The sequence below is a fragment of the Gracilinanus agilis genome, chromosome 4, assembly GCF_016433145.1.
Source record: "Gracilinanus agilis isolate LMUSP501 chromosome 4, AgileGrace, whole genome shotgun sequence".
NCBI lineage: Eukaryota > Metazoa > Chordata > Mammalia > Didelphimorphia > Didelphidae > Gracilinanus > Gracilinanus agilis.
The window spans coordinates 186570783-186585863 of NC_058133.1; the positions used below are offsets into that span (position 1 = coordinate 186570783).

General features: G+C 35.9%; 1 protein-coding gene across 1 annotated transcript in view; it reads left to right on the forward strand.

The window, feature by feature from the left end:
• Positions 1 to 15081, forward strand: part of MBTD1 (mbt domain containing 1) — a 78423-nt gene that overhangs the window by 41522 nt on the left and 21820 nt on the right. Inside the window, exon 6 of the mRNA XM_044676572.1 lies at positions 3233 to 3350. Within this exon, the coding sequence (XP_044532507.1) occupies positions 3233 to 3350 (118 nt within the window). The remainder of the gene's footprint in view (positions 1 to 3232; positions 3351 to 15081) is intronic.

A 15081-nucleotide genomic window follows, 5' to 3' on the forward strand; every position in this document is an offset into this window, starting at 1 on the left:
CTTTTCTTAATTATACTTGCTGGCAATAGGGCTAGCCTCAAAGTCTAGAGTGATATGGAGGAAGATAGCAGAACTTGAAGAGTCCAATTATTTAGCATATATTAATAAATAGGCAAAAAAGTGATTGACATATTATTCCACAACTGGAGAGGCTACCCTCCAGAATCAGCAATAGCTGAGATAATCCTGTTTTCTCCACATGTTTGGAAGCATGTCTCTTGCCCACTACTGATAGGGAGGAGCTGTTGTAGATTCTGTCTTTTAGTTTGTGGTTTTAACCTAGTTCTGTATCCCTTCTTCACCTTAGTCTGAAATTTCTCTTTCTTACACTTTGGCTCTTGCAAGGATAGGAATTAAACAGTTGGTATTTGATACAAGTTGCTGACCTGGCAGAAAAACTACGGGAAAAGTGGAGACCATGTATAGATGCCTACTTCCTGATATTCAAATTGATTAGTTCCTGTATCTCTGTTTCCTTTGGTTACTCATTCTCTGGCTATATTTTCTTATGTTCATTTGCTCCCAAATATAGAAATTCACCTGACTTTACTTGATTCTTTCCTTTATCATCAAGGTTTTAAATTATTTTAGTATGGTTCTTTTCATTTACCTCCGCAGAAACTATTTCACTGTTTCCTATCATTCTAAAACTCAATTAATTTAGGTAACTATTACAGTGGTGTGCAAATTAAATGGGACAAATTAAAATAATTGCATTTATTGATTTACACAATAAACCTTATAGTTGTTTACATCTTTAAACAAATTTTAACATGCATTATGTCCTCTTTTTGCTGCAATCACTTGTTTCTCATGATTTGGCATTGCATTCACAAGATTTTGACAAATAATTCTCTTAATTCTTCATCATGAAACCACATATGATAGAGGATATTAAACATACCTTTGATACACAGTTCATTTTCCTACATCTAGACTTCATTACAGCCCTCAGGTTTTCAGTGGGCTCTAAATCAGATGAGTTCCCAAGCCACTGAAGCATTTTTCTCTCCATCTCTTGGCAGTTTTTCTCCATCTTTCATGGCATATGTTATAGTTAAAGATTGTGGTGCAATAATCCACCTCAACTTCGGAATTTCTAGAATTTTAAAATAGTTCTGCTTCTCAGTGTATCAGTATGTAATTGTCAGAATTTGTCATTGCCTAAGCAGGGACAACTCTTCCAGACCCATTAAAAGTAAAAAAATCCCCATCACATTTTTTTTTTTTCAGCAAATGTTTTACATACTCTGAGGAAAACTGCCAGATCTTATAGGAACACCTAAACTTCTTCCTAACAGTTTCAGTTTTGCTTGAATGAAAAAGTTTCATTAGTAAAAATTAGCTTTTTCCAATCTTCAGTCCTCTTTGTCTTTCTATTATCTTGCTTATGTCAAGCATTTTTGTTTTATAACAGCAGTTTTCACAACTTTTTTTTTTTTTTTACTGGTCTTCTCATTGTTCTTTCAACTTTAAGAAGCCTACATTGCACATAGAGGAATCAAGAACCACTCCTTCAACTGCCAGGTCTCTCTGAAGGTCTTTGCTTATTTCCTAAGGATTCATTAGATTCTTTTGCATCAGTGGTTTGTTAGTTGTTGGCATTGTTTATCATTTTTGACTGCAGTTTTCCTTTTGTGTTTTGGTGCTATCGATTCTTTTCCTTTGGGCTTGATCTTGAAAAGCTTGGCTTCCCTGTATCAGTAGCCACAGCAATTTCTCTGCCAGTCATTGAAATGTGCTCTTTAAGAGCTAAAACTTTTGTACCTTTATTTAGAGTAATGCCCATTCTTTAACCCCATGGAACAAAAAGCACAAGAAAAGAGATCAGTGAAACACAAGTAGGTGGCAGGAGATCCTTCACTCATCCAACAGAGAACTAACAAAAGGCAGAGAAATTAGTTTAATTTGGCTTCTTCTTGTCATTCTGTTTGAGACACAGACTAGTGTCATGGGAAATATGTGCATGCACACACACCCTAAAACAAACCTGACTGTTAACTGTCCCAAAACGAAACTGTATCTAAATGATTCTTTTCCCACATCACTGTATTATCTCCCTTATTACATGAAGAAACAGAGGCACAAAATACTTAGGAAATATTTCACATCAGCTTCACTCAACCTCCTGGTCATGGTCAGATATTCCAAATGAGCCAAGTGTCAGTAAATGCAGACACACATAAATGACTGATGCTATCACAAAACAAAGCCATATAAAAATCAGTTGTCCCAAGTAATTCACACACCACTGTATATATAAGCTGAAAAATTAGCTTCAAGTATTTTTGAATTGACTAAAAAGAGATAGTGGGTATATGTAATGATTATAACAGGTATAGACTATAATGGGTAAAAAGGTTTTAGAAAAATCTTATGATGTTACCTATGTAGGTTAATCACCTAATGGGGAAAAAAATTAACTTGGATTTTTTTTTTTTTTTGGTGATTTCCATTTTTTAGTGTTCAAGGTTTTCCTTTTGGTGAAAGTAGTCAATTGTTATATTAATCATGATGGAAACTATCAAGTGGTTAAACTAATAATTTACCATAGTATAGGTCTCTAAAATTGCAGCTCTACCTTTTGAGTGTTTATTTCTTGCCACCTTCTCTTCTGCCCATTCTCACCAACTTTCTTTTGTGAATCAGCCTTAAAAGTGAAATTTTTTTTTATACTGAGGTGAAAAAATACCTTGAACCTTCATGTCTTTTTGCACTTTCCTTCTCTTGTCAACTTGAAGTATATTGCCCCAAAAATTATAATAATAATTAAATAATGCAGGTTGCTAGTTTGAATTACTTGTAATTCTTTATCAGATTTAAATTATATTAATTGAAAGGTATATTGCAAATAGCAATGAATAGCTTAAATTGGCTCTGCCGTATGAAAACTACAGTTGGTTTTATAATTCTGCTTTTATAAAATAATTCTTTCCTATGCTCCATACTAAGATATCCTGAATTCTGAAGCTGATGTTTGTGTATTTTAACTTCTTTAGATTCTGTTAAATTTGAATTCATCCCTGATATGATACCTATAGGAATATCAATAAATAATAAAATTCTATGGAAAATAAAAAGAGAAGAAAAGGTTGAATTTTCAGAGAAAATTACATTATAGTCTGTCATTTCTTGCTTATTTCCATTGTTGGTGAAAGTTAATAAAAATAAAGATTGTATTCCAGCTAAGTGCTAATAATAAGGTGCTAATTTGGTACTTTTTACATAACAGGCACCCATGGGGACCTGCTGGGGTGATATCTCAGAAAATGTGAGGGTGGAAGTTCCCAATACAGACTGCAGCCTACCTACCAAAGTCTTCTGGATAGCTGGAATTGTGAAATTAGCAGGTGAAAAACCTTCATAGTAATTGACCAAAAAAAGCTAATGATAACCTATAATTAGATTATTTTATAGGTGCTTATAAATTCTATGGTACATGGAGGTTTGGGAAATTGTAATGAATAATGAAAACTGACATATTAGAAAACTTGTGTGGCCGACTTGCTTAACATAACTCATTTGAATTGTTAATGATAGCAGTGTCCATGTCAACGTGTCCTGTCAATTCTTCCTTCCCAGTGTTTCTCAGATTTGTCCCATTCTTACCATTCTCACTCCCTTGATACTGCAATATCATATTGTTGAAAAGGTACACAACTAGGAGCTCTCCTGCAATGAGTTGCTAACCAGTTGGCCTGGGTTCCTGCCTTTCTAGGTTAGAGTTTTCCAGGGCCTCCTGGTGTGGAGATATGGGAAGCAGAGCCTTTGGCTCTACGTCTCAGATCCCTTTACTGTGAACAGTGAAGGAACAGTGAGACTACTAACCACCCGAAATCAAAAGGACACATAAACCCTCTGAATTGCACATACACACAGGAACCTGGATCAAGAGGCAGATGGCAGACCAGTATAGAAAACTCTTGTTTTCCTTTGTCCCTACTATAGGACACAAATGTTAAGTATAAAATATAAATTTCAAATGTTGAAAATAACTTGTAAATAAAATATTAGAACAATAAGTCTGTCTTCCATTAAATGTTTTAGTGTATTTTTTTAAGTTTTAAAAATTATTCACGTGAGTAATAGCTAATTTACACAGTACTTTGGAGTTTATAACAAGTACTTTCCTCACAATGTGATACTTTATTTGTTGGATTTGGGTTTTTGTTGGATTTTTTTTTAATTGCAATAGACTATGAGGAAAGACCCCATAAATTAGGCTTTACGAATAGAGGACCTAAAAGGTTTTAAATACATTGCCAAACCCAATCACTTCATCACTCAGATTTGTTATAAAATAAAGATTATAATTTAGTGTAGGAAATACAATTTACCCATAAAAATAACAGCAAAAAAATAAAGTGTATGATTAAATGCCCAATGACTGGCACAGACACTAAGAGCTGAAATAGCCTAGAGCAGTGATGGGCAAACTTTTCAAAGAGGGGGCCAAAGGAAAGGAAATGCTCATCTGTCAGTCTGTTTCTACAACAACTCTTTCAAAGTTTCATTGTATTGTATCCTACTTATTGTATTCATCAGATTAAGAATAATGTCGAGGGGCAGCTGGGTAGCTCAGTGGATTGAGAGCTAAGCCTAGAGACGGGAGGTCCTAGGTTCAAATCTGGCCTCAGACACTTCCCAGCTGTGTGACCCTGGGCAGGTCACTTGACCCCCATTGCCCACCCTTACCACTCTTCCACCAAGGAACCAATACACAGAAGTTAAGGGTTAAAAAAAAAAAAAAAAAAAGAATAATGTCGAGCAGCCCGATAGAACATTTCAGGGGCCTGCATCTGACCCATGGGCCATAGTTTACCCATCAATGGCCTAGAGGAAAGAGGGAGTTATGGGTTGGAGCAGCCATACCTAGTTATCTTCCTCTTTAAACTCTTTTCCTTTCAGTCCATTCTGCTTGACTAATCTATCTTGCTGTTAGATTAATCTTCCACAAAAATATCTTCATGCTGAAAAAGCATTTGACAAAATTCAATATCTATTCATGACTATTTTAAAAATAGAAATATTTCCATAGTGTCATCAAAAAGTATATTGAAAGGGGCAGCTGGGTAGCTCAGTGGAGTGAGAGTCAGGCCTAGAGACGGGAGGTCCTAGGTTCAAACCCGGCCTCAGCCACTTCCCAGCTGTGTGACCCTGGGCAAGTCACTTGACCCCCATTGCCCACCCTTACCAATCTTCCACCTATAAGACAATGCACCGAAGTACAAGGGTTTAAAAAAAAAAGTATATTGAAATTCAGTCAACATTATTTACAGTAAACATTAAAGGCCATTCATTCCTTTTAAAATCTGGAACAAAATAAGGATTCCCAGAAGGCAGTTAGTGATATAGGACTGGAGTTTGAAAAATAAAGGAAAGCTAAATACATAGATTTAGGAGGCTTCTGTATAAAAGTTACTGTTGAGTCCATGGGAAATTATAAGATCAACAAAATAAACTACAGAGAGAAGAGGAGAGGGCCCAAGACAGAAATACATGCATTTATAGAGCACAGGACGAATGTTGATCCTTTAAAAGGAGACCAACAAAGAAAGTGAATCAAATATATAAGTAGAGAACCATGAATGAGCAATGTCTCAAAATCCTATCTTGGGGAGAATATCAAGAAGGGCAGGTGGTCAGCAATGTCAGCTGCTATAGAGAGGATAAGAAGGAAAAGGGCTGAGAAAGACCAATGAATTACGTAATACAGATATTGATGGTTCAGTCATGAAGGTGAGAAGCCAGATCAAAGGAGAATGAGAAGTGGGAGGTGAAAAGATGAAGGCAAGAAACAAAGTAGATTTTTCTAGGAATTTGGACCCTTACCTTTCATCTTTGAATAAATACTCAGTATTGGTTCCAAGGCAGAAGAGTGACAAGGGTTAGGCAATGGGGGTTAAGTAACTTGCCCAGGGTCACACAGCTAGAAAATGTCTAAGGACAAATTTGAACCTAGGACCTCCCGTCTCTAGGCTTTGCTCTCAATCCACTGAGCCACCCAGCTGCCCCCAAGATAATTATTTTTTAAGGGATGTCTGTCCCCATCGTTCAAGTGCTCCCTTCACTTCCACCTTGGTGAGATTCCCTGGCTTCCTTCCAAATCTTAGTTCAAACTCTACATTCTGGAAGAGACATTTCCCCATTTCACCAGATGTTAGTGCCTTCTACTCTAGAGTTATCTTCCATCTATTCTATGTATCTTGTATGTACTCACTTTTATACATGTTGTTTCTCATCCCCATCCCTGATAGAATGTAAGCTCCTTGAGGGCAGGGACAGGTTTTGCTTTTTCTTTGTGTACCCAGTGCTTAGTACAGTGCCTGGTACATCATAAGTACTTAATAAATCTTTATTGATTAATAGATATCTGGGCATTTTTATAAACAATGGGGAAACGGCAGTGGATGGGGAAGAAATTGGTATCCCACTCTTCCTAGTTTCAAAAGTGGGGCTTGAAAAGAGATTATAAATTCAAAGATAGGAGTAGAAGAATTGGCCATGGCAAAGAGAAGAACCATTTTATCTGCTGAGACTATAACAGAAGAGAGAATGGTGGGTGATAGTGGGGGTGGGGGAGAGGTGGGAGACATTGGAAAGACTACTTGGATTTGGAATCTGAGGACACTTACCTGCCCAACCTTAAACTAGTTGTTTACCTTTTCTGAGCCTCAGTTTTATCTTCTGAAAAAACAAAAGCATTAGAGTAAGTGACCCCATGACTATTCACATTCAACATAGTACTGAAAAAACTAACAAATATAATTTCTGTCATAACTTGTGATTTCATTGGTGTAAAGAACTTGCAGAGAGGAAATGCCTTCTACCAATGCAAATCCTGCTATGCAGTTTATAGTCTGAAGAGAAGCACCTGGGGCAATTAATTCACTAAGAGTGAATTGCCTAGGTCATAAAGCCAGTACATGTCAGTTTACATGTAACAAGAATCACAGTAATACAATGTACAAATGAATGTGGGATCTCATTCATGGGCATATTTCCTTTTGCTACACAGATCACAGCCTATTCATGCTTTTCTATACAAGTCTTAATCATATCCTCCCATAAATTTGATATGGGGGCCCACCCAACTTGTAAGGGCCCTCTTCATGTTCTCTTCAGAGTAGAGCACATAGGCTATCCATCAGTTATCCCTTGCTCTAAATGTTGATCTATTATTTTTTCTAATAATATATTTCCCTGACATCCTTTACAAAATTCTATCTAATTTATAACTTTCTGCAGCCTGCTCATTCCCATTATGTTCCTCTCTTTTGCTTTTTAGGTAATTCATTATTTCGTGTTCTAGTATTCCTTGACTCCCAGCCATACATCATCACCGGAAAAATACTGGTATAAAAAGATAGGCTTTTTTATTTGGGGAAGAAGCTCATAAGTTTCCCAAAGAAAATCCATTCTACTCTCTTCCTCTTTCTGTTCATCTCTGAATCCATTGTAGTGTCTGACCCAAATATATTTATTGATAGATGGATGGATGGATGTTAAATTGTCCACTCATTTGTAAATCAAGGCTTTCACAGCCACTGTCCACTTGATTTTTCCTATATGAATAAACCAAACTCTTCTGATTATGAATTTCATCCAGAAGGCTCTGCCATGTTCTGGAACTTGACACCATCGGCATATATTATCTGCAAACCAGGAGTATCTGGAGCTCTGTGCTGGATCATCCTCCGGTACTTGATAGTGGAAAGCACCTTTGGCAAACATCTTTGAATGTTATAGAAAGAATCACTGAACAAAGTTGCCTCTATTATGTCTCTTGCAAAGTATCTTGTGAGATTTCCAGATATGCTTGGGAAATAACCTTGTTTGGAAGTAAGCGTTTAAAGGTGGCATTTTCCTCTACCAACTCTTTTTTTTTTAAACCCTTCTATCTTGGAACCAATACTAAGTATTACTATATACTAAGTATACTTAGAACCAAGTACTAAGTATTGATTCCAAGGCAGAAGAACATTAAGGACAAGGCAATTTGAAGTAAGTGACTTGCCTAGAGTCACATAGCTAGGAAGTGATTGAGGTCAGATTTGAACCTAGGACCTCCTGTCTCTAGGCCTGGCTTTCAATCCACTGAACCACTTGGCTGCCTTTAGTCAGCAGACTCTTAAGCACAGTATGATCTTGTACTCTCTACATTGTCAGATCAATTTTTAATAGTAAAAATGTGGCCTGCTATAAAGAATCATTTCTGAATTCCCTGCCTGATCCTCTCTCCTCCTGTCATGAACAATCCCCTTGGTCCATGCATACATGATTCTCATAAAATTTTTGTGTAGGCAGTCAGTTGTGATTTGTGTTCTCTTGATTGCTTTTTTTTTAAAGTACTAGTATCTGAAGTTTTTTTTCCCCACTTCCTTATTTCCTTTTTTTCACATATGTTGAGAATGAATCCCTCAGTGCCATAAAAATTGCCTTCTCAAGCATGAACTATATATATCTGTGTGTATCTGATCTAGTTCAGATGCTTTTTTAATCTTTTTTTCTTCAGCACCATTTTCACTTTCTCTAGTAATATATCCAGGATTGTGTTGTTGAAACCCAAATGTAGCTTTTCTATGCCTAATTGTAAAGAGTATGTTATAAAGATATTTATAGTTCTTTTTTATTCTTTGCCTGTGTGTTACCCTTCTAGTGTCATCCTTAAATGCCCTTGTGATTATTTTACTTAGCTGAGTCTCTCACCAAGCTTTCTTTAGACTATTTTTCCTTTCACTGACTCTCACTATGAGAAATACTGCTCATAATTTTCCTCCAGCCTCCATTAAATTTTACAAATGATTTATAGTCTAAACTAGTATCTTGGCAAGTCAATCACTGGTTGAGACAGTTTCTAGACTCTTTAGACTTCTTATCATATTATTTTATTTAAATCAATTAATGTTCTATTATGATTATTATAATTGGGGTCATTGTCCTTTCCTTTATCCATTTCCTATTTTCATCTTCAGAACTCATTTAAATAGGTCAGCTGGAATTAACTGAATTATGTATTATATCTTTTTCTTTCTTGTGTTGTTCTAGTATTATATTTCTTTGTTGGTCTAACTTTATAAATCACTGATTGAAGAATGACTCTCACATAGACCCAGTTTCATTTTTGTGATGTCATTTGTTGCTTGTCACATTTAGTGCCTCCCAATTCTTTTCTCAAAGAAAAAATGTATGATAGTATAAAACTTATATAGCCTACAAGCCTTTTGCATCTCTTATTGCGTACTCCTAAACTATATTTTCCAATGTTTTGAAACCATCTTCCTCCATACCTACCTTTGCATTGAAGTCACTGAATTATTAAAGTATATGTTTAACTTGGAAGGTCTTATCAAGTTTTTGTTGAATTTCATATATAACCTCCATCCTTTACAACAATTAATTGGGGCAGTAATCCTTAATTATTCTCATAGTGGTCTTTTTGCAAATCTTTATCAAGAACAATACAATATAAGATGACCAAAGGTCTAAAGAAATGATGTTTCTTTTAGCCATTGGATGTATGATGAAAGCCATTTTTTTCCTCTCCAAGAAGAATCCAGTAGCCATCTTTTCATTTACATTCAATTTGTCTTTGGATTTCATTTATGGTAAGAATATCAAGGTTGATATGATTCCATTCTTTTAATAAGTCCATTTGATCTTTGAACAAGCATCTCATAATTAGAATAGCAGCAAAGTTAATGTTTATAGGTGGTCAAAAACTGATTCTTGGCACCATCTTCCCCCTTTTCCGCCAATCTGACACCATTGACTACAGAATGGCCACACAGGACTAAAGGCCATTTTTTTATTGTCTTTTGTTCATGGACAACTAGGGGGGAGGGGCAGGGTATGAACAGACAGGAGTACCAATAAATAGGAGTAAGAGGAAAGCCTTCATGGTCTTTAAAATATCTTGCACAGCTACGATTTTCAGAACTGCTTGAGGCTAAAAAACAAAAAAATGAGGCCGATAGACCAGTGAAAAAGAAGAGAGCTCCCAGAAAGAAATCCAGTTATGTTGGAACATCAGTGTGCTGAACTGAATTAAAACAGAGTACTGAAGAGAACAGACCAAGCCAAAGAGGACAGATGGACAGATGAATGAAGAAGGCCAGAATTAAGAATTCAGGTCACAAAGAATCTGAATTGAATGACATGAAGTTGAATTATTGTGGAGATAAATTGGCTAATGCTACTCCTCAGCCTCCTTTGAATTGGGCACCAAGATTCGAGGGCTATGCCTGACCTGCCAACTTGGAGGAATTTTCTTTGGAAAGCCACTAAAAATGTTTAAGTTATAATGTCTGTTAAAATTTTGCTATAAGGGAAGAAATCCATTGAAATTCAATAATTGGGAACAGGAATCATTAGTCGCATGCTTTGGGGAACAACTCATGTTGAAAAAATAAAATTTTAGTCCCATGCAATATGCTAAATTTCTTAATAAGCTCCCACCACCATATGGATTAAATATAAAAATAGATATTTAAAGATTTGATTTAATTAATTTAATTTAATTAAGCATAATGGTCTGCTTAACCCAACTTTGAAAAGAAATAAAAATCTACTCTCAAAGGTAGAAGAAATCGATAAGCTTGATGTTGGAACTTTGGATTACTTGATTGAATAATTTCTTGCACAGTGAAGAAAAATAAAACTACACTACATAGAAAAGCAGAAAGAGGTAGTGGATGATGATTGTGGAATATCACCTATTCTGTCAATCTTGGCTGATATGTTAGTTAGGTTTGCTTTACTTTTTTCCTGACTTTTTTTTTTTTTACCATCATCTTTCAAGGGATGGCAAAGATATTCAGAAGATAATATAGAAACAAATTAATTTTAATTTTTTTAAGTAAAACCATCTATAAGTAGACTTCAAAAACAACAGACTCAGAACCATTGGGAATAAATCACAGAAAAAATAACTTCTAGAAACTAGAAGGTGTGACTATTTGAATAAAAGCAATAAATAGGCAGTCTCTAGCAGACATACATATAAATCAATCTGTTGTGAACAGACATTTCACAGAGGTTGAATCACACAAAGTAAATAGACATTTGGAAAATATTTAAAGCCAAACATAAGACCTTTAGGGAGTTTGTAACATGGGTGTGCTGGAGCCAGACTCTTACAGATTCCCCAAAATTAGTTGTTAAATTTTCAGTAAACATTTACACATCAGAATTGGTAAATATTGTAACACAATCAGGGCTTGTTTTATTGCTTTATTGATTGATTAGGCATAAAAAAGTATGTCAAAATGTTAATAATATTCGTCTTAAAAGTATGTCTTCCTTTTTTTTTTTTCCCCTTTGGAGAACCTATTGAACTTTTACCAGCACATCCTTATTCATAACCCAGATTTTTTCATCCTTATAATAGGATTTACCAGCGTTAGGACTTGAGAACCTCTCTGTGCCAATGATTCAGTGGAGAAGAACTGAAAAGAAAATTAGGAATATATCTATATATATCCCAAGGAAATTGTTTTCCAAGGTTTGGGGATTGTTGTTGTTTTAGAAGAATTTATATAATGATTTATGGCAGCTATTGAATAACAAAAAAAAGAAAACAAAAACAAAAAAAAAAAAAAACCAGTGCCCCCAAGCAGCCAGACTCACTGTGTTATTTCTGTTTTTTCCATCATATTGTTTATATTGAAGTATTACATTGCCATTAGAAAAGCAAATAGAATATATAGAGAAAATGTAAAAATTCTTTTTGTCAAATAATGCCAAGTGGAGAAAGTAGAACTAAATCAATATAAGCTGACTGCAACTTCGTACATGCCTATGTGCGTGCATGTGCCATAGTGGGTAGCTTTGTTTGAAGTCATAAAGCCTCAGGAACTTAGTGCTCTTGACACATAAGCTTAGTGTCAGAGATAACTCTCCTAAGACTAAGAACTCTTGCCATCTTGAATTGATAGAAAGAATTTATTCATCATTACTTACCTTTTCCAATGACATCATAAATCTAGTCCCATTTTTTATAATGTAATATAACATATATCCATATTATAACTTTATACAATTTCATTCTACCTCAACCTTTCAGAAATGACCACCTTGGATCTCACCATTCCCTGCAAAATGTTGTACTTCCCTCGTTTAAAATTCTGATATTCTTTTAGCTAACTATAACCTACTATCATAGCATTCCTGTCAAAGCCTCATCCCTCTTAAACCTATTCAACTTTCAGTGCCCCCACCCAGCTCTCTGCTCTTGAGTCCCTCACCCCTTTTACCATACATTCTTTGCCAGATCTCATACTGACCTGCTGCTAAAAAGAGCTAGATAAAGCCATACAGTTATGCCCACTGAGTACATTTTATACACACATGCATGCACCCACACTCACTGTTGTACAGTTGTTATCCAACTTCACCTGGGCCCACATCACACCAAATCAAGCTTTTGGCTCCCTCCTTCTTTGATTCTTCCCTCGTTTTTTAGATGAGGGCACTATGTACTCTGTGAGTTAGTGATTTTGATCATGGTTATTTTGTTAGTGACAGACTCCCAATCTGGTTCCCAGGATAACACTTCTTAAGAATATAATCAGAATTTACTTTAACAAAAGTTTTTTACTACTTGCGCAGTATTCTCCTCACAACATTCCTCTTCTTGCAGTTGAGGAAACAGACACCAGAGAATTCAAATGACCTGGTACAACTTAGGGTCCCAAAAATGATACATGTCAGATCCAGGAACCTAGATTTAAATCAAGGTCCATTGATAACACCTATTCAGTGCTCCTCTCATTATCCCATGATGCATTACATTTATTTTGTTTTAATCAACAAAAATCTGCCTTCTCTCCTTTATACCTCCCATCTACCCCACTGAGAAAGAAAAATAAAACCCATTATAAATATGTATAGATAAGCAAAACAAATTCCCCCATTGGCCATGCCAAAAAAAAAGTTGCATATTTGGCATTCATTTTTTTATTTTGAGTTCCAAATTCTCCCCCCCACCACCATTGAGAAAATAGTATGATACCCATTATACAAGTGAAGTCATGCAAAACATTTCCATATTAGCCATGTTGTCAACAAAAAGGGCAAAAAAAAAAAAATATCCTTCACTCTGCATTCAGAGTTCATTGGTTCTCTCTTTCGAGGTACATAGCATTTTTCATCATGAATGCTTTGAAATTATTAAGGATTATTATATTGTTAGAATAGCTAAGTTTTTTACAGTTGATAATCATTACAGTATTGCTGTTACTGCAAACAGTGTTCTCTTAGTTCTACTCACTTCACTTTGCATCAGTTCATATTCTGAAACTTCCCCTCATCATTTCTTAACAGAACATTAGCATTCCATCACAATCATATACTATAATTTATTCAGCCACTCCCCAATTGATGAGCATCCCCTCAATTTCCAGTTCTTTGCCATCATAAAAATAACTGCTGTAAACATTTTGTACATATAAACCCTTTCCCTTTTTTTAGAAAATCTCTTTAGGATACAGACCTAGTGGTGGTATTGCTGAGTCAAAGGGTATATAGTTTTTTGTAGCTCCTCAGGTATAGTTCCAAATTGTTCTCAAGGATGGTTCACAACTATACCAGTTTTTCCCCACATCTCCACCAGCATTTGTTTTTCCTTTTCTTATCATGTTAGCTAGTCTGATAGGCATGCAGTGGTACCTTAGAGTTGTTTTTATATACATCTTTTTAATTATTAGTGACTTAGAGCATTTTTCATATAACTTAGTAGCTTGATTTCTTCTTCCAAAAACTTCCTGTTCATATTTTTTGACCATTTATCAATTGAAGAATGACTTTTTTTAATTTTAAACATTTATTAATATTCATTTTTAACATGGTTACATGATTCATGCTCCTATTTTCCCCTTCACCCCCCGCATTCCCCTCACCCATTGCCGACACACATTTCCACTGGTTTTATCATGTGTCCTTGATCAAGACCTATTTCCAGGGGGGCAGCTGGGTAGCTCAGTGGATTGAGAGCCAGGCCTAGAGACGGGAGGTCCTGGGTTCAAATCCGACCTCAGACACTTCCCAGCTGTGTGACCCTGGGCAAGTCACTTGACCCCCATTGCCTACCCTTACCAATCTTCCACCTATAAGTCAATACACAGAAGTTAAGGGTTTAAAATTTTAAAAAAAAAATCTTAAAAAAAAAAAAAAAAAAAAAAAAAGACCTATTTCCAAATTGTTGGTAGTTGCATTGGTGTGGTAGTTTCGAGTCCACATCCTCAATCACGTCCACCCCAACCCATGCGTTCAAGCAGCTGTTTTTCTTCTATGTTTCCTCTCCTGCAGTCCTTCCTCTGGATGTGGGTAGCATTCTTTACCATAAATCCCTCAGAATTGTCCTGGGTTTTTGTATTGCTGCTGGTACAGAGGTCCATTACATTCGATTTTACCATAGTATATCAGTCTCTGTGTACAATGTTCTTTTGGCTCTGCTCCTCTCACTCTGCATCAGTTCCTGGAGGTCTTTCCAGTTCACCTGGAACTTCTCCAGTTTGTTATTCCTTTTAGCACAATAGTATTCCATCACAAGCATATACCATAATTGTTCAGCCATTCCCCGATTGAAGGGCATACCCTCCTTTTCCAGTTTTTTGCCACCACAAAAAGCGCGGCTATAAATATTTTCGTACAAGTCTGTTTATGATCTTTTTGGGGTACAATCCCAACAATGGTATGGCTGGATCAAAGGGCAGGCAGTCTTTTATAGCCCTTTGAGCATAGTTCCAAATTGCCAGCCAGAATGGTTGGATCAGTTCACAACTCCACCAGCAATGCATTAATGTCCCAATTTTGCCACATCCCCTCCAGCATTCATTACTCTCCCCTTCTTTCATTTTAGCCAATCTGCTAGGTGTGAGGTGATACCTCAGAGTTGTTTTGATTTGCATTTCTCTAATTATTAGAGATTTAGAGCACTTTCTCATGTGCTTATTGATACTTTTGATTTCTTTACCTGAAAATTGCCTATTCATGTCTCTTGCCCATTTATCAATTGGGGAATGGCTTGATTTTTTTATACAATTGATTTAACTCCTTGTATATTTGAGTAATTAGACCCCT